The 20913-nt window shown below is 38.4% G+C and overlaps 1 protein-coding gene across 1 annotated transcript in view; it reads left to right on the top strand.

Annotated features, from left to right (window-relative positions):
- pcdh11 (protocadherin 11) overlaps positions 1 to 20913 on the top strand; it is a 146959-nt gene that overhangs the window by 63771 nt on the left and 62275 nt on the right. The window contains exon 4 of the mRNA XM_085426187.1: positions 740 to 799. Within this exon, the coding sequence (XP_085282313.1) occupies positions 740 to 799 (60 nt within the window). The remainder of the gene's footprint in view (positions 1 to 739; positions 800 to 20913) is intronic.

The raw sequence follows: 20913 nt of genomic DNA, 5'->3' as shown, positions 1-20913 counted from the left end.
GGCACATAATTGGAAATGAGGACATAACTGAAAGCACCTGCTTGAAAATCAACAGGGCCTTCCCACGAGGCAAGCCCTCGGTAGATTCCAAAAGAAGTTTTCCGAGCCCCTCCGCTTCCCTGCTGGTTCTGTTTCACCCATTGCTCTTTTTTTTTTCATTTCTCACTGAGGTCAGCTCAAGATGGCTTATTGTTTTTTCTTTTTTTTTTTATGATGGCATTGTGAGTATGCAAATACTTTGGATCTTTGCATAATCACAAGCAGCAGGACCATCTGTTGTTGGCTTGTTGACTTACCTTGTGTCTGCTTTTAATGGTGTTTTCTTGTATCTGAGTGATGTATTGGTGTATTAACAATGTGATAATCATTTAACCTCAAAAAATGCAGTCGGGCGTGTACGAAAAATCCGAACATATGTTCAGCGAAATCTTCTGACAAAGAAGAATTTATAATCTTTGAGCAGGGATAGAAATAAGGGAACACAAAAACAAATAACAAAAAAAATCACTCCGCTCACGTTATGTCAGATAAGACGACGCTGTCAAGATAGAGATTTAAAATGTGACGCTTGACAAATGTTGTGATCTTGGCTTAGTGGGTAGTAAAGAGTGGGAGTTAACCCCCACTTAAAAACACAGCAAAAATACTAATAGCAAGGAATAGTAAATAAGATGAAACTTTATGCAAGGATATGCCTCCAATGAAACATGTCCCTGATAATGTTTTTTTTTTCTACTAGAACCAGAGCCAGACACCAGAGAAGTCTTTTAACTCACCGCCTCCCATTTGTCCTCATAAGGTAAGCTCCAGTTTGCTTTCAGGCAAGGAATAAACAGCATTATGTGAAATAATTACAGATATTTTAAGAATACGATGTTCTTATTAAGCTGTGATTCTGTGTCTATTTGCAATTTTGCATTTGTAAATTAGCTGCATAATATGTCAAGACCCTTTTCATCTTCTCACATATCTGATGTTCCATTCACCATATCATTGCAAGACTCTTTGCCAAATGGTGTGCAAAATGAATTTGTTTATCATGGGTTCTTAAAGAAACTATTTTCATTTCCAAGACAACAGTTTCATCTGTTTTCTGTTCTTCCTCTGTGCGTTCTGCTAATCGTTCGAGATTTATTTAACATGAAGCGAGAAGGGCAAATTTATTCAATGCTAATTAGTCTTGTACATGCACAGTCAAAGTCATCACTTCACTGTGATGGTCTCAAGTCGTCACCACACACTGACTGAAGTCACTGTCCCCTTCAACCTCTACTCCTGATGCGTGACTCTTGCAAATGTGATAATGTGCCATGCAGTGAAATTCGCGCAATTTCAGTTCACTTAGCACCAAACGTGTCAAAAATGCCTGTGTCCTTTTCTGGATGAATGGGCGTTATGGCTGAGAGTGGCTTATTGCAAGAGTGGACCTTGGTAAAAGGAGCCCAATAGATGGAAGCTGTCTGACAGGCTGTCATCAACTGTTCAAAGCCTAACACCGCTCTACATCCCTAATGCACAGCTAGCTGTCTGAAATGACTTTGGTGGCATTAAAATATGCAGACAGTGGTCGGACAGTAAATAATAACAAAATATGATACCCGTTTCTCTGCTCTGTCACTGGAAAATCACTGGAAAAAGTAAATTATCTGCATATCTATCATTGTAGAATAAGAACGCACATCCATGTAAGGCATGAACTTTTCAAATTTGGGTTGCTTTTGGTGAGAAATTACAGCGTGCCGTAGCTCTAATGGGGTGTTACAGATGTGTTAATGTAAGAAGACATCACTTTCGATTGCTCCACATACTATGTCTACGTCTTGTTTCCTCTGGACCCCATACTTCTCTCTCTTTCACTCTTTCCATTTTTACCCAGCTGATCAGGGCTGATGTAATGGGGGAACACTGTGGGTTTGCGGATAGTCTTATTCACGTTTTAGCTGTTAGCAGCTGAACATAATCTCCCTCTAGTCAGCTCACATTAGTCTCCATGATCCACACCAGCCCAATATGTGCAGCGAATGCATTGGGCCAGCTGGGGTAATTTAGTATGTCAGTCAGTTCAGGAGGCTGGTAAAATGAGTAAATGGCTGGATATGATTTATATGTAAAGAATATTCTGATTATAATGGCTCTCAGAATAGAATATCCACTGGCTTTTTAAACTTCTCTTCATCTGCATTGTGTGCATCCCCCAGATAGATAGCGAAATGAACAGAGGGCTTTTAAACTGACTACTCTGTGATTATATTAAGAATGTGAGAGTGAGAGAGCGAGGAGAGGGAGGAGATCGGGTGCCCGAGCACTAAGTATATATAATTGCTTCTTGACACATTGGCCAAATTCTGCAGTGCCAGGATCTGAGCGAAGATGATTAACGGCTGTCCAAGTGGGTGGGCACTGCAGGTCGTTCAGGGCCTTTGGTTTCCATAGTGATTCTAGTCTAAAGGCCATATATTGCATAGTGAATATCCCAGAGGTCCACACATTGTTAAACTACAATTATAACTCACATCAAGAGCATTGTCTGTCCACCGCAAACTCTCTTATTCACCCACCAAGTGTCTTGCTGCGTTTTCCCTCTGCTCATCATTTATTTTCTCTTCTTATTTTCTTAAATTGTCTCCCCTAGCTGGCGAGAAGATAAAGAGTAAAAATTTTGCATTATGTGAATAATTGATGTGTGGGCTCACCTCAGAGCATCATCACACTACGGCAGTCGGGGTAAGAGGTGAGGGTAAGATCATATTTCTGACATGAGGCTTCAGGCTACAGAAAATTGTTTCACATGGGTTTTCACAAGGTTTTCCTGTGAATCGACAGCGTGAATAACAACTCCTCATTATAGCACAACAGGGTAGTAATAAAATGTGAATAGGGATGCACATGCTTGGTTCTGTACATAAAGTCATGTGCGTCTGACAAGCTATAACATACAAGTAGTTCATTATAATACGGTTCTTGGTATCTGAGGTGGCTGTGTATAATAATGTGTGTGTAAGCATGCCAAAGTATGTGTATGTCTTTGTGAACACCACAATTTAAATAGGTGACAGATGGAGAGGACAAGGGATGGGGGTGGGGATCAAGCACCTCTGACAATATGGGGCCTGCACTGCACCTTGTTCTTGCCAACTCTGAAATAGCTACGGTAAACTAAAGCCGTGTGACTCCGGGATGCCATTTCACAGTTTTGTTTTCCTCGCGTTTCACAGTTTTTATTTCCACAAAAGACAAACTCTCTTGTGAAATGTCACCTAACAATGTAAAGGTTGAGTGATGAGCATGCGAGAGAAACACCTTGCTTCTTGAAGGGTTAGACTTTATTCTGTGAAGTTTGACAAAGACATGAATGTAAATGCGCTGAGTGTTACAGATAAAATTCTTAAGACATACAGTGTGCAGGAGCTTTTTAAAGCCAAGGAAAGGCCACCGAATAAACACATTTCAATGGTGATTCACTCTGTATAATAAAAGGAAATCCCTCAGGCATCCAAACAAAAGGCCTGTCATGCAGCAATTAAGCTTTGTTATTTGCGTCAAGCAGACTATGGATAAGTAATGTATCTTCCTAAAGATGTACGTCCACATCCTCGCACATGCAAGTGCACGGGCAAACACAGTCAGTCACTCAACTCCAATTCATTTGAGGTAAATGTAATCTCAGAAGACAAGCAGCAACAACCCACGGCTCCATCAAGGTGCCTGGGGTTGCATTGGTGGCCATCGTCAAATAAATAATGCTTTGTGACTGAAAAAAAGACAATCCAAAAGGTCATCTGTGACCTCTGGGACCAGTGCTGTGCAGCATCTGTCACTAGCAAGCACCGCATGTCTGTGTCAAATGGCAAAAGGTATGTGGTGCAGCCAGCCTGCCATGTAATGAAGGGAGTAGGCCTCTATATACATAACATCACAGTCACAATTGTATTAAGAGGGCTCCACAGTATCCTGGCTCATCTGCAGGACATCTTCTACGCACCATAGTATAAATGACAGAATGGAAAATTATCTACAATATTATTAAAAAAATACACTTTTCAAGATCATACCTGGCATGTCAAGGAAGAAATTCATGTTCTTTGGAAATCTAACTGAAAAAAAAGGATAAAAAAGTATTTGACATCCCCTTAATCCATTTAATCGGTAATGAGGTTTAGGTAACTTTCAGGATGTTAAGTGAACAATGGCTATCCTCTCTGATGATATTTCACTTGTCACATAATTTCCGTAACAGCAGTTAATGGTATCAAATATTCAGGGTAAAATGATGAAGAAATATATAATCGATGCTTTCCTTTCAGCCAACTTACAATTCTCATATATCTGCATCAGACCACACCTCCGTGTGGAACAAATCAATAATATTCCATTTCTAACCAAATTCTTCTTTTTGTATGGTGAAATCCGATCTTTATGGACACAGTAACAAATTGGATATCCCCACAGTCACATTGGAAAAAGAAACACAAGCTCAGAGACAACATGGGTTGCTCTGTAAAAGAATGTACCATGCATATTGTTTGACGAAATTGCGTACCACACAAATTTCATTCTGAATTCTCTCAAAGTGCAAATGAGGCTCACTTCTGTTAGTATATTTCCCAGATCCCCTGCACTGTACTCTCTCACATGCTGGCTGTCCTTTCCTCTCACTCGCCACGTATCTCCCTCCCCACATCCAGCTAAACCAATCAGGGATTTGAGGGCCTCGCCTCCAATCAATTACGACCCAAATCAGTGCAGAGGCCTTTGATATAGAATCATTTGTCAAATCAGTGCAGATGGCTGAGGGCAGGTACCCTTGTGCTATAGGCCATATCCATGTGGAAATCTCTGCTCAGGGTGGGCTCTCCTGATGCTCCCCAACCTATTAATGGGAAGTCATTTTGTGCGCCAGGACTGCAGTCCAGCTGCCTGGTCTCCTAGATTGCTAGTGTTTAAGCATCTTAGTCAAACAGAGGATAATAGCAAATGATTTGAACTTTGTAGGCAAACGGAATATGAATCTCATGGATCCTACTTGAAGTTTTCAAATGGACTGTACAACGACTACAAGAGTACCCGTGTATTTTAAAACTCTAAATTATCACATGCAACTAGAGCAGGGCGATATGGCCAAAAATATTTATCACGATATATATTTGAAAATTTGCGATAACGATATAACCGACGATATAATTGATGTGAGACAAAATACAACTCCACAACATTACTAGCGCAAAAAGACAACCTTCCATTTATTTTCACTTAAACAAGGAGCTGGTTTTTATGTACATTAAAGCTTTATAAAAATGTAACAGTGCAAATGCAAATTCCTTGCTGAAAGTTTAACCAAAAGGCATTTCCAGTAGAAATGGGCTGACATATCCTGAGCATAACCATGTATAATATCCACTGAAGTTAAAAAGAGGTGCTTTGCAACATTAAACTGCAGTGTGCAGTACGCATTTTTCGGACCATAAGGTGCACGGGATTATAAGGCACATTAAGCAAAACAAAGCAGTCAGATAAATCAAACTTTATTAAACTCATTCTTCTTGCTTCCTCCACTTCTGTACCATTGATTCATTAATGTTGAATTCTCTGGCAGCTGCTCTATTCCCATGTTGTTGCAGTATATTAATGACTAACCTCGTATTGTGGATGGATTATCTCAGTTGTTCTCCTGACTGAAGTTTGGTCCGTTTACAGCATCCTGCCATGCGATTGCATTTGTTTCTAACCATGAAGAACCTTCACGTTAACTTTTATAAGTGGAAAAGTGTTAGTGTTCGTCCTCCAGCTTCACTGTTTATGTTATGCTAACATAGCTGTGTCGCTAGCGATCACGTAGCACATCATTATATACCAGCTAGCCCAACTTCAGTAACCCTACAAACGTCACTGCTGTTTAGTTTCCTGTCTTCATTTATGTTGGAAGTGATAGCAGAGCTGTACGTTTGATTTTTTTCAGAAATCTCTCAGTCAGAACATGCAATATCATGCTTAGGTAACTAGCGAAACTAGCGAGCTAACTTCCGCTAGCTTCCTGCTAACTTCTAACTCCGTTAAATGTAATAACTTTTGTTTTCATGGATGCCTGGAAGTTAAACTTTATAGTTACACCTGGTAAAGCAGCAATGCTGATCGTTTTATTAAAGATGAAAGAATTTAGACAGTTTTTAACTCTAAGTGATGCTGCAGTGTTGTTTGACCTGAAGTATACGGAGTTTAGGACCCAGATTACTCCCAGATTTAAGAGCATCTTAGTCCGACAAATACGACAATAACAACGGCCGCTTGCATGTTCTGCAAAAAAATGTGCTTTGTTGTGTATCTGACGGACAAACACCAAACCAGTTCCACATCACGGAAGTTGCACCATTTTTACAAACCAATTCTGGTTCATCTGTTTCACTCAACAATCGGCCATGTGCGTATGAAAACAAAGGCACTGCGCATGCGCGTTTTACTCCCATTCTATCGCGATATTTCATTTTCCTATCGTTGCCTAACATTATACCGGTATTACCGTGAACGGTATAATATGGCCCAGCCCTACATGCAACCTGCTGTGACAAAATACTTTAGTACATGAGCTAATCCACTGCAAATGGTGCCCCAGAAATACCAAATAGAAATTCAGATTTTCATCATGCGAGTGCTGTTTACTTGTGCATGTTCACTTTTGAACAGTTGAAGAGAAAACTTCTGAATACAACTAAAACTGAAATACAGCTAAACCTAAGACTTAAATACACTAATTCAGATTGTGGTAATAGTAACTTAAGGTCAAGAGTTCCTGTTCACAACCAAATTTTAACCAAGCAATAGCAATATATAATAGTGAATAATCAGACAATGCTTATCAAGAGAAAAAAATATAACCTAAATATATTTAGAGGACATTGTGAGTGTGCCTGTCTCACCGGTGCTGTTTGATATGTCCTCCTTAGGAAAAGGCAGAATTAAAAACATTATAAATACAATATTTTCAGTGTATTTAAGTTCATTTAAGTGTGATTGGGCTACTTTAATAAGCTTGCCAAAACTCACCTCCTAAAAAAGTCTTCAACCTTTAGCCTTTGTTTCTTTATACTCTTATATAAAGGGACCTTGGGTTTCAGCAAATTCAGCAATAATACATATAACTAAATAATTATTATCTTTTATTGTTTTTGTTTTGAAAACCCAACATATTTTTAGAGCCTCTGTAAAGCTCCCTATAACTTCTTATAGTGATTTATCATAGCCTTCAGAGTTTCAAACCAAGTTGCTTCTTCTTAGAGTATCTCATGTAGAATCTTGTCTCAAGCGATGACATAGTGAGCTCCTTTAAATACCTAGGAGTTTTCATTTTTACGATCTAGCACATTTCTAATAAGATATTGGCAGACGTTAAACACGGCATCACAGGAAGCTATGATGGATGGTCATTGCGAGATTGGATCAGAACTGCCATCTAAACCAATCCTCCAACCTACCACCACCTACTCTTTGTGTCTAATCTAACACTGAGCATGATAGATGGTTCTGGAAGCCCTTTTACAATGTGTAAAAAACAATATACATGTAAGTATATCTACACATTTTTACTTATATCATGTTACAGAATGAAATTCTGTTCTGTTGTAATAAATAAAAACTCAAAAGAATAAAGATAAGATAATACAACCCTAGTCTGGTCATTGTCATCATCATCATCAGTGACATTTTATTCTCTTATATTTTGTGTTCCCACCCGTTTTTTTCTTTTTTCCTGGGCATGATTAAAAACTCTCTAAAATGCACAGAAATGTTTTTTAAGGTCTTGAGGTTTTGAGCTATTTTACAAGCAGTAGTTTTCTTGGAAACCAGTTGCAGAGTTTGGCGTCATGCAATATTCTTTGCACTGTGAACATCAGTGAAACAACAGTTTCCAAGGATTCCTTGTGCCAAGCCAGGAGCACTCATCTGTTTTTTAAGGCACTTTAAATACTAGATTTTATTTGGCATCATTATTTAAGGATACTTGTAGCTCTTTCTATACTTTCTAATAACTGCTGCAGATGTGTTTGAGGTTTTAAGTCCCTAATATGCAGGACTATGTAGCAACAGTCAAAAATGCGAAGCTCCAGCTGTATTTGCGGTCACATCTTTTCCTTGGTAACCGTGTCTTTACAGTTAACCTTGAATTGGAAATTATATGTCCAATCATTTGTATGGCAGTAGAAATAACGTGATCTCATCCAATTGTAAATTTGCTGTGTAGTCTCTGGTTTTAATTATACACTTTCACTTAAAAACAGTGCAAATACTGTAAGATTATGCAATAACATATATTTTTTTAAATAACTGGGCAATTTCACAGGGTGTAGTTTTTTTGTTTATTGTAACAGCAATACTGAAACAAGACATTGTCACAAATTGTCATTAGGCAAAAGCTGTGTTGTTAGACTTTCGTGTTTAATGACTTAAAAACAGCATTATAGGCTTCATTAGTTAGCACGTCGGTGCAAGCTAGATTATCTAGGAATAGATTTGAAAAGTTAAAGCAAACATAACTTGTGTCCTTAGGTTATCTGACTTGTCAGAAAAGGCATTAAATAATAAATGATTAAAAGAACATAAATAAATGTAAAAAAAATATCCTCAAAATCCAGCATGTTTAATTTATAGCTGAACATTAATCACAAAATGCTCAGCATTCAGCATTCACGGGTGAGGTTTAAGTTATAAAAAAGCTTCTTTTAATGATTTGATTCATGAGAAAAGTATTATTCAATGCCTTCATGTTTCAGCGATGTATCCTTGCTAAGATGTATCCTCCCTAAGATTATAAATCAGTGCAGTGCAGTGGGATGTCATGGATGCCAGCCCTCAGTTTTCTGTGCAAGAATAAGATGAGTTCCCTCTAGTATTTGATGCACATTGAATATGTCTTCAGATCAACACAGCACAACTGTTTCCCTGGCAGACAGAACAAAGATCACAGAAATCTGAAATGCAAAGTAAACGTTAAAAAAAAGAAGCACAAAAGCAAAACAGCCTTACCCTAAAAGTGAGAGTTTTGAGCACTGTGAACACATTTTAACCCAAAACTGCTCCTGCAGCAATCAGCATAATCATCAGCCTGCTGCATTCTCAGATAAGATAGTGGGTGCATTATCTGTCCTCCAGTTTCACAATTTTACTCATCATACAAGCAACACTTTCACTGTAGGTGGCAATCAAGCTGCATTCTTAATTGATGTTAATATGTCGCATGTTTTTGGGATGTCCACACTTATTTATTTTATGAAGTAATTATATTACTTGGAATTTACACACTACTAGTAAACACACACACAAAATGTTCAATTAACAAGTGTTTTGTCAAAAATATCCCATCATACTGTGGGAGATGTATTCCTCTGTCTCTTTGACTTTTGTTTTAATACACTCTAGTTTGTGCACCATTGCCAACCGTGTGCACCACTTTGTTTCCACAAAGTGAAAGCCAGCTTTTGTTTTCTCTACAATTGTAAAGGAGATATATGCGTGTGTATTTATATTATGACACTGATTTCATGATCTCTGAAATGCTTGATATTACTTAAGACAGAAGAGAATAAAAACCAACAAATGAAAGAGGAAACCGCAGTTAGGAAATGATTACAAGCATGTAAGCTCTCTAGGCAAGAACAAGCTGCATTGCTCGGGATATTTTTCTCACCCTCTGCCTTTGCATATTTCACACTGGCATATCTTTCGAGATGTAAGTCATACTGAGAGATTTGACTCTGCATGCTAAAAAGGCATAAATACAGGGGAAAAAACATAACCAGCAGATGACCTTATTACACTCAGTATGTAACATGCAGTAGCAATATTGCCTTTATTTGTCATTATTACCACCCGCAATTACTGTGAGTAGGAGGAATATTAAATTGACAAAGAGGGCCTCTGACTAAATGTTAAGGAGCCCTCCTGTCATGTGAAACACATTCCTACTGTTCTGAGTGGGCTGGTATGGCTGTGATTTACTACTTACGGATATTCAATGGAAGAGCACAGAGCGGGTCTTGCTGTAATAAGGCATTTACCAATGCAGAGTAGCACTGTGCGCTGTGAGAACATATGTTAATGCACTTGGCTGTGGCCAGAGAAACAGCGAGAGGTTTGGAAAAAAAACACATGGGACTGGCCTCCTGGAGCACACATAGCCTTCTACAAAGATATTAATATGAGTCAGTGGTGGAAGAGGAGGAAAAATTACCCTGGCAGTGAGGAGACGTTTGTTTTCATGATGGTGATGGACCCCAATTGAGTAAAGCAGGCTGGAGAAGAGAGGATACTCTGTATTGGATGGCTTTTGAATTGCATCAGTGGCACACCTCTAACTGGCTCCTTTGCCAGAGAAGCTGACAACAATGTATTTGGGGAATATATGCATGAAGGAAATGGGAATATGTTTATGAAAATAGCCTCTAATTTATCGAGACTGTTCTGCTAAGATTTTTGTCTGTTTTCAAGAAGAGATCTTGTAGGCTGTAAGTAGAAGTAGGATTCAAACCTAATTCAAATTTTGTCATTTGAGTGTAATTTGGCCATCCTTTATCACAAACCATGTCAAGCTGCCATGTTAATTTGTCCTAATACAACGCGTGGCAGTACACATGCATCATTTGTGTTGAAGTTCTTTTGGCTTGTTTTTTTTTTATCTAACTTTGAACAACATGTAAAAACATAATGATAAGAAAAAAGGAATTAATACAGTTCACAATAACTGCTGTGAAATAACTGGCGTCTCTCTTTTTCCTGCAACCTACTAGTTTAAGCAGTTTACAATGTTTTAATTTTTTTCTTTGCTAAATCCTATGCAAATTTCCGCTCACAGAGTTTGCATTTTACTTGTCAAGATTTTCTAAAAGTTTCAAATGTTGGTGTATTTCTACTCCAGCCTGGCTCGTTAGCTGCTAACCTTTACTGTTCGGGCCAGCTCTATGGTGATGAGGGGGAGGCAAAAAGACACCATCATAACGTTGCATGATTTGTTTCCTTTTTCACAGGGCAGTGCACATGGCACAAACATTTAGATAACTGTTACACCAAAAACTTAGCCACATACAACCATTGTTTGACTCTTTGTGCACTGTGTCCTAGTTACATGCTCACATCCTACCACACTGGACCTATCTCTGGTTATTCACATGGCTACTTCCCTTAAAGGAAAATATTTTCCAGTACAAAAGTTTCTGTTTAACCCAGACTTTCTGATCAGTTAACCTAAAGCACAGCACTTGTCACCTTCAAATGAGTTTCTGAGGTGCTAACAGTAAGTTGTGAACTTTATATAGAAAACACCATGGAGACATGGTCTGACGCTGCTTTTAATTTAGCCTCTAATGTATTGCGTTATTTTTGTGCCACTATTCTGAGCGCACGTAAAAGAAAATTGAGCGCACGTAAAAAAAAATTGCAGGTGCAAGTGTTGCATTTTGAGGAGAAATTTATTTTGAGCGAAGAAAAGCTGAATTTGAGTGAACAAAATTCATTGCTGCGTGCAAAAAATGTATTTCAGTGTTTGCTATTATCCACACACACACAATAGCAGCCCCTGTTGCTCAGTTTTTGCATTTGCGCTCACTCGCAATGTGTTGCTTGCGCTCTCAACATTTCTGCCTGTGCGCGCTCAACTCTTTCTGTACACCGTTATATTTGTGCCACAAAACCAGCCAATCACAGATTTGGATGCAAAAAAAATCTGATTGGCTGTTCTGGTCTCCATGTATGTATCTGTATATCTATATATATATATATATATACACACACACACACACACACACACACATATATCACACGAAAAAGGTCAAGCCGGTCATTAACATTGGGCCATAAATTTTCATCAACATCACAGTGGATGTCTTCGTTGTTCAGGCACCGTGGGAAAAATCTCCTGGCATGACGAATCCAGGCTTGACATTGCTCAGCAGTTATATCACCACAAGCTTCACACATGGCTTGAAGAAGGGAGACATGCTCATGGGGATTGCGATCATACACCTTCCACCTCCATGTAGAGAAGAATTCCTCAGTTGGGTTGAGGCTAGGGGAATATAGTGGAAGATAGAGGGTCATGAAGCGAGAATGTGTTTGAAACCATTCCTGAACCAGCTGTGCATGGTGGAAGCTGACATTGTCCCACACAACAACATAGACGATGTCTTCTCCCTGACAGGCCTGCTCCAGTTCATTTAAAAAAAACTATCAGGTGTTCAGTGTTGTATGACCCTAGAACTGGTCTACAGCCACAACCACACCATCTTCAGATATAGCTGCACCCATTGAGATGTTTCCCCCATGTTTTCCAGGGACTGGGATGGTAGCCCTTTGTCCAATAAGGTTACGTCCTCTACGTCTAGTTTTTGCCAGATTGAAACCGGCCTCATCAACAAAAATATACTTGTGATGATTCACAGCAGCGTCCAGCTCCATCACCCTCTAAAATGATAATTTAGTTAGTTTTTTTTACAACTAATAGTTGTCAGTACTGTTTCAGTAATTGCATGCCAGTTTAGTGTTGTACCTGAATATATTCTGAACGCAGTTGTTTCACCCGGACATTGTTCCTCTCAAAAGGAACCAAGTAAATTTGTTTCATGGAAACCTGGTGCTTCTTCAAAAGCCGGGCAATCGTTGGAAGGCTAATTGATGGCACATTGGCAAAGGTGTCATTGCTGTTCTCAATAGCCTGTTTGATTTCAGACAGCCGTGTGTCATTCCTTGCCCTGACCATTTCCACCACAGCCAACTCCTGCTGGTCAGTCAAAACACGTGGGCGACCACCACCAGGTTGTCTCCTGTTAATTCTGAGGACAATCATATACTGTCAATATTGAAGTATTACAAATTACATTACTGTAAACTGACAATTACATGTTGTTCATCTATACAATAGAGTACTATATTTTAGAAGTGAAGTTGCTGTAGCAGACATACCGGTTTTCTTGGCGAAAAGTTCTGATGATAGAGCTGACAGTTGACCTTTGTAAATTAGGCTGTACCAACCTGGCAGCCTCAGCCATGGTAAGGCCTCTGTTAACCTCATGGTCAACAATGATGGCCCGGACTTCATTAGAGATGATGATGCGTTGTCTTCTGCCTACATTTCTCTGAAGACCATCTCTCTGTCGAGGAGCACCACCACCTCTTTCTCTTTGTCTGTGCCCACCTCTCTGTCGAGGAGCACCACCACCTCTTCGATGAAGGTTTCCTCTCCCTACGAGTCTATCCTGCTCCATATTTGAACAGTGCGAAGTCTCAAACACAGTTCTACTTATATGGTAACTAATTGTGATCATCAGAGGGAAACAATTAGCAATTAGTATTTCTAGATTGAAAGCTCTTGCAGCAATGTGTAACTTACAAATGACCAGACAACAATCAGTCAAGTTGAAAATCCATGGACATAATGAATGATTCACTGATTAAACATTAAGATCAGTTGAATTAAATGACAGACAAATGTATTAAACTGAATAATAAAAGATGCAAATCAAAAATTTTATAGTGATAACATTATGAAAGGCAGTAACTGTGAACGAAACATTTATTTAGATGGAACACTTATTTTGTGTAGTGAAAAGGATATTTTGTCATTATGTGTATTGTACTAACACAATTGAAAATATGCTGAAATGTTTGAAAAAGGTGCACTTTTGATGATCTGTTGTGATATAAGTCCTAAGAGTTTTGAAAATGTACCAATTGCTTATGAAAACTGCGCCAAACCAATAAAAAAAACAGTAATGGAAAAAAATATACTTACTGTAACAATACTCAGAACTTACCTTTTAAGTTTTACGGTTACTGGACTATTATAACTACAGTCTTTTGGTTATATTAAACCTATATGAGCTGTTTGTTTTTAAAAAAAAGAACAACACTTTTCACCACTGAGTAATGAAAACACACCTGTTACCAATGCGGAAAAAAACTATTCTGGAATATAGAAAGACAATCAGAATCAATTTCTTGGAGATGAACCCACACTGTTGGTTATAAACACAGATATAAGCCAATTTTAGCTGCACAAAAACGTCATCCTCATGCTAAATTTGATCGCTTAAGATATAAATTGATTTGTGTGTAGTGAACAGATTACATATAACTGGAATAGAAAAAAAGACGTATTTCTGAAATGAGACATGTCAACATTTCAGCGAGAGGGCCATTATTCTCACAGAGATTAATAAAGTATTATCACTTCTTGTTGTGGGGTTTTCACTGAAATTTATAACAAGGCCACTGTCATCTAATGTTTCACGAGCTTCTATGTCTGATCCTTACGCCTGTTGTAATATGTGAAGAATGACATTGAATGTCAATTCAATAATATTAATAACATTATAGCTACCATTTGGCAAATGGCAGTGTGTTTAAGACAGAAGCATCTACCACTTTTAGGAGATCAGTACCATAGATTTAGTGACAATGATTAATCAGTATCATAACTGTGTTTCATGTTCGTCAGAGAATGACAGTGGTTCAGGCTCTTTTCTCCACACTCGAGCTTGTGATTCACTACGTATTTGCACATCACAGTCTTTGGATAATGCTTCCATAAGTGTCAATGAGGAAAACTGTCAAATGTTTCAGTAGGAGAGCGATCAAATTGGTGAACAACTCATATTACAACAGGATCTTGATAAACTAAGGTATGACACATTAGTGGGTCTTTCCATTCTCTTTTTTTCGTGTTTCCTCCTTGGCAGTGCACTTTATTAGATAAACCTCACTGTTAATGCTGCTCAAGCTCTTGTGACTCACTATGGAGGCAGACATGCAGACAGGGCTGAACAGTTCAATTATTAGCCATTGAAACATGTAGCGTCTGCTCTTATGTCACCAACATTTACAGTATATTTAACTTAATTCCTGTCAAATTCTGCATCAGTTTTTAAATTGGTATAAAAACCACTGGACAAAACTCTGAACTGGATATCACTGTAGAACCTTTAGCAGACATGGTGAATAAAACCGAGTTTCTAAAAAGTGGGCAAATTTTGACAATTCTTTAGACCATGACAACCTTAAAATCCTGCCACTGGCGAGTAAAAGAAAATGGCTCTCAATACATATAACATGAGTTTTTTCCGCAACAATATTACAGTTAATAGCACACTAGGGTCGTATGACTAGTGTTGCTAAAACACTTAACTTTTTTTTCCCTGTCTGTCCTTTCATATTGTGTTTTAGCCAGCAGCAAAATCTTCATTTTCTTGTAGCAAATAATATTGTAATAATGCAGAGACTGCGAGGCGGATATAAAGCCCTGGATGTTATTATGTATTAGTAAGATTGTTATCATCCATTGTGACAGCACCAGCTGACATGCTATCACCAAACAGGGGGAAAACTAAGTGTAGACAAGGTGGAAATCAGCAAGGGGCACGAGTATCTTCTCTCACTTACACACTATCTCAGTCAGTGTGGCTGTGTGGAATATATATATATATATATATATATATATATATATATATATATATATATATATATATATATATATATATATATATAATTCAATCAGGGCAAACAAACTAGGCAGTGCTTGTTCTGTCCCTCTACAAGTCAATCCACAACACTGCCATTAACCAGTGTAAAAATATCTAGGGCCTGACTTCAAGTGTTGGTGGTACTGTAAGAAAGAGCAAGGTATGTCTTCTGTGCTATAACTACTTGATATTGGAAGGAACCAAATTGAAGATTGAGTGAAAACAGAAAAACAGTGTTTGGTTGGTACTTTCATCATATTATTGCTTCCATAAATATATCTAACATTACTGCTTACCATTCTGTCTTATTCTGTTTTTTTAAGAAGGAAGTTTTTTTGCAAGAAAATGTGTCATTGTCTCAAGATGGTTCCAGGAAATTGCTTTACTTTACTCCAGTGGTCTGTACAGTCCCCAGATCACAACCCAATAAAACACTTTTATGGTGAGGTGAAGTGGGATGTTCATAGCATCTGTAACAATGAAAAACTGCAAAAACTTTGCAGTAAAGTCACAATAGATCGAAATCCTAATGTAACATCTTTAGCAACTTATTGAATCATACTTTAAAAAAAGGGGGCATCTCTGGAGGTCAAAAGATGACCCTATTACTTAGGTGTACTTAGAATTGTCAATGGAAGTATTTACAATAGTAGTAAAGGACTCGACTTCAGTTAGAGACCTCAGGCTGAAATATTCGTTCCGTTCCTTGACTTCTTAGCATAGACACCATGACATCCTAAATTTGCATAGCAGTAAAGATCAATGTAGCTCTTGGAGGCTGCGGTGACACTTATTCAAAACAGCTCCTCTTTTTTCCCTAGTGTAGTCTGGAGCAAAAGGAGGTGAGAAGGCATTGAGTGATGTGGGTAAAGAAAGCCAGACACTTCCTCAACTGTAGTCAACCTCAAAGAGCATTTTGTCATGTATCTTCACTTGGTAAAGTACCTGCAACCCTCTTCACATCACTACTGAATCAAGGTGTGCTTCACATGGTTTGATGCTGTTTGATGCCAGTTGAAATATGGAAAAAGTAATGGCAAAGTAAGAATGTTTTATTTCTTTTTCTCTAAAACTGGCATAGCATTTTTTTTTTTGCCTTTTAAGCACATGAATGATTTTTGGTAAGTGGTAATTATTAAGTTAGATGTCACTGCATTATGAAGGATGTCCTTCAAGCTGTACCTGATTTCAAGGGACAGCTTGACAAAGCTCACTTTGAATTTGGTTGAAAGCATGTCTAATTGAATTTTGATACGTAATTAAATCAAGCAATAAATCAGCGCAGATCCCACTGCAACCGACAATTCAACACTCCTGAGCACCACAAGCTAATTATGATGAAGTTATTATCTCAGCCAAAGGGAGTTCTCTGAATGGCTCCTTCTGCATCATGTAGAATCTTTTCAACTAGAATGTACTCAACCTTGAGAAAAGGGCATCTTTCATAATGGCTCCAAAAGATCCTATAAATTTTACTTGCTCTCTTGGTAATGTATCCATGTCGCAAAATTGTCCCACTTAAAGCTTGATGATTTCTTAGAGCAGTCACAGCAGTGGAATGTTTTTGACTCACTTGTGCACATTCACACATTAATACACCAAGTTAGAAATGATCCGATGTACGCGAGCGATTGCGGCTGGTAGTAATTTCTGTCAATAATCCCTTGATGTGTAGGAAGTGGCTATATCGATTTAACATGGATTTAGAGCATCATCCTCATCATCTGTTTCCCGCCCTCATATGGTTAATCAATTATATCCCCTGAGATTTAAGTATGCTTTAGATGCCATGCACCGCGCATGACATAAGGTATTAAATGAAGTCTAATTATAACTTTGCAGCTATGTGTCATGCCGCACTCTTTTAATACCTTCCCTAAGAAGACAAATTGGTGTGTGCTGGATTTTGATTTAGTGAAAAATAAAATCTTAGGACCATCACATGATCCTGGTAAATAAAATGGGTTTTAATCACCAATCGGCTTGACTCTACACTACCTTTGACACGAGCCCAAAGACGTGAAAAAAGGACAAAATTCTTCAATTCCCAAGACAACCATACTAGTTCTAGCTCATATGGTTTTCATAAATGAATCCTCTGCCACAATTACTGGAGTAGCCTCCTTCTGCATAATTTGATGAGCAAAGAGAACATTGATGAACTTTTTTAATTATTATGCCGCTTGGGATTCTGACACAAACGCCACAGAAAGGGAGGGGGTCCACCAGCATAGCTGCCAAGGAGCTTTTCCCCCTCCTTTCTCTCTTTTCCTCTTCCCACATCACCTTTTTTTAATTCACCCAATTTGTTGGCCCAAATGAAACAGCAAAAGGTTAGAGTGTGGAGTAATTAACAGCAGCTAGCTTAATGAAATCAGGAGGGGCTGGTACACTGGGAGGATCAATACCTCGCTAAGAGTGAAGCAAGAAGGGGGATTGTCCAGGGGAAACACACATATACAGACCACTTAATAATAATAAGCTGATTAAAAGGCAACATGGTGTCCACTTGTAAATCAAAACTGGTTCGAACATACGGTGACATTATTGCTGTTTAGTAATTGTGTTAAAGAAATGTTGCTCCTTATGCACACTCAAGAAGTTTACAGGATTTACACCGCTCTCTGTGGTTTGCTGAGAGGGTTTCCCTTTAATGAATGTCAATAAGTACATCAATACACTTTGGACAACTGAACACCAGTGCAGAGGGAAATGGTTATTCTATTTATCTAAGGCTACACTTAAGTATATTGAAGACTTTATTAGCCTCTTTCGATGAGGAGGTGTTTTGTTTTGCAACCGTTTTATTATGCTGTCTAAGGCATGCTGTGTTTGCCAGATATATAAGAGATGTAAACTTGAACTCTGCTCACTTTGTCTTGGCTGAGACATCCATGTCTCTCGAGTCTGCGTGCATTAGCAGATGGCATGCACATCCAAGTTTTCCGTGGTGAATAGTTATGTGTGCATATGTATGCATGTGTCTCATTGTTTTGAGGCTACCTGACAGTTGACAATTTGCTCCTTTTGATAAATTCGGACACATCCATCTCTTCCTCTGGGAAAGCAGCTGATAGCGGGCCATGTGCTTTTCTCCCACCGTCTCCAAAGAGCTCAAGTAATAGACCACGGCACGTTTTTTTCAAATACTCCAATCTTGTCAAAGTGCTGCCTGACCATTGTTTTCACAGACTTCATGCAGTAAGACTAACTGAATTGCAGAAGACCCGAGTTTCACCAAGGAACCCTAAGTTGCAGTCAAAACAAATGCGAAATATACAAGTTAAGAGACCGTGGCCAACTAGAAAGGTTCTCGTCTCTCTGGCTTGCTCTGTGCTTCTCCCTACCTTCAAAGGTATTTACACTATGAAATAAACTGTTATGTGGGAGGCTGTAAAGATGGGAGCAGCAGATCTCATTAGTGTTAAACTATTAGGAGCATGAGGACCCCAGGGATGAGGGGTTTTAAGGCTTTCACTGTAGCTTGAAGTTATCACATCATATGCTCTTTAAAAATGTTTTCACAAACTGCAGTGAGGAAGTTATTTTTTCTTTTACTTTGAAGTTATTGCTAATGGAACTTACTCAGCAAAGCTTATTATTGTGATACTTATATCTTAATTGCTAACATATTAGAGCGGTCATAATTGAGCATGGACCTTTGTGCCATGATGTTAACAGAGATCAAGAAAAAGTCACAAAAATGATGGAATAACAGGAGTCAGTGATTTGATTGCCATTGTGTTAATGGATGCCTGTGGAAATTACTGGATTATAAATGTGTTACATGTTTGTGATATGTGGTAATTTAACTATTTTTGGCTCCCAGCTGTGTTTCTGTGGTTTTAAAGTGCACTTGAATGTGTTTAGAGCTTGATGAAGTTAAAATTGGACCCCATTGTGGCTACTAAATGTCATTAGAGTGTGGTGTAATTTAATATCAATGTTTGTTGTCCTTCTCTGGTGACATATGTTTACAAATAAGTCTCTGTTTGTAATGTCCTTTGGACTACAAATGTATCTGTAAGTAAAATACAAGTCTGGGGTGTTCTGAACACCTAAAAATTTTATTGAAGTTAAAAAAAGATAGATGCACCTTTCAAGAGTTCAAAATTGAAGCCAAGTGTTTTACACCTGCATTCTTTCCTCTGGCCGGTAGTGGACAGCTCAACAAAACAAAAGTTTGATTGATTGTGCAGTCTTTGAAAAAATAAGGTTACTGTTCTCCTGTTAGATGATCTCAGTAACCAGTTCCTAAATGAGTTTGTGATCTATGGTTTATGGTCTTAGGTGTTAATTTTAAATCTTATTTTGGACAACATGATCTTGTAAATCATGTTCCCCTTTAGTGTCAAAAAGACAGCATAGCATTGGAGTACCTTATGATTGTCAATAGCTACCCAGGGGCAACCTCCATAGCTGAAAGACAATGCAATTGGAAAAAAAAAATAGTTCCTGTAGGCACCGCTTGAAGCTCACTCCAAACTGGAGTCAACACCCCCCCCCCACCTTTAGCAGCATCGCAAAATTTCTATTTTTCAGACATTCAACTAATAAAGCCCAGTCAGCATGGGAGCAATTGTAGGTATTGACTTATCAGTTCAAACACTTGATTTAATTAGTTTTGTAGATCAATTAGTTGTACTTGGGTTTAGTTTTAATATGCTATCTTATCTCTGCACATAAAACACGATCTCTGTAAGGCCTTTCATGTTATCTCATTAGAAAATGTAAGGCAACCATTCTTTAGACTGATCACTTTGCACCTTTGTCTCATGCAAAGAGTCCAATAAATATGTTAAAATAACAGGAATAATGAGGTGAAACCTGACAGTGAAGAACACGTGCGGTAATCAGAATATGTTTAGAAAAAATGATCATCGTGATCATGAACCACTACGGTTGAACAGGCATACACACGTTGATTTAGTTACTCATACAAACGTGGTAATGGATTTATTCAATGGATAAGTGGGCCCAGTGAGACTCTGCATGGGGTCCAGAATTTGTACTTCGCCACAGGCCAAGTATTATAAGTTGGAACAGGAATAAATTTTGATTACCTTGGACTCATTTTTTATACTCAATATGCAAATGTATATGTACTTAGGGAGACTTCAATACTGGCCCATATATAAGCGTAAGATGAAGGAAAATAGCCTTTTTAATATCCCTAATATACACATAGTGTTCATGTTGCGCTTGTCTTGCATACTGCGTGCACAGTTTCCACTGTAGATGGAATATTAGCTACCCTCCTGTAACCTACGCTCAGCTGGAATGCACTCATTTCTGTGACTTTTGATTTGTTTTTTCTCGGTTTCTCTACCACTGTAGCAGCTTGGCATGCCAGAGCTCAGACCATTGCTTGTGAAGAAGGTTTGTCATAGGACTTCAACCTGCCTTCAGTTCATAC

Source organism: Rhamphochromis longiceps, linkage group LG2 (assembly GCF_057381845.1).
Source record: "Rhamphochromis longiceps isolate RC_006_pf linkage group LG2, R_longiceps_female_GT1.1, whole genome shotgun sequence".
Classification (NCBI taxonomy): Eukaryota; Metazoa; Chordata; class Actinopteri; order Cichliformes; family Cichlidae; genus Rhamphochromis; species Rhamphochromis longiceps.
This window is presented reverse-complemented; position numbering and strand designations above follow the sequence as displayed.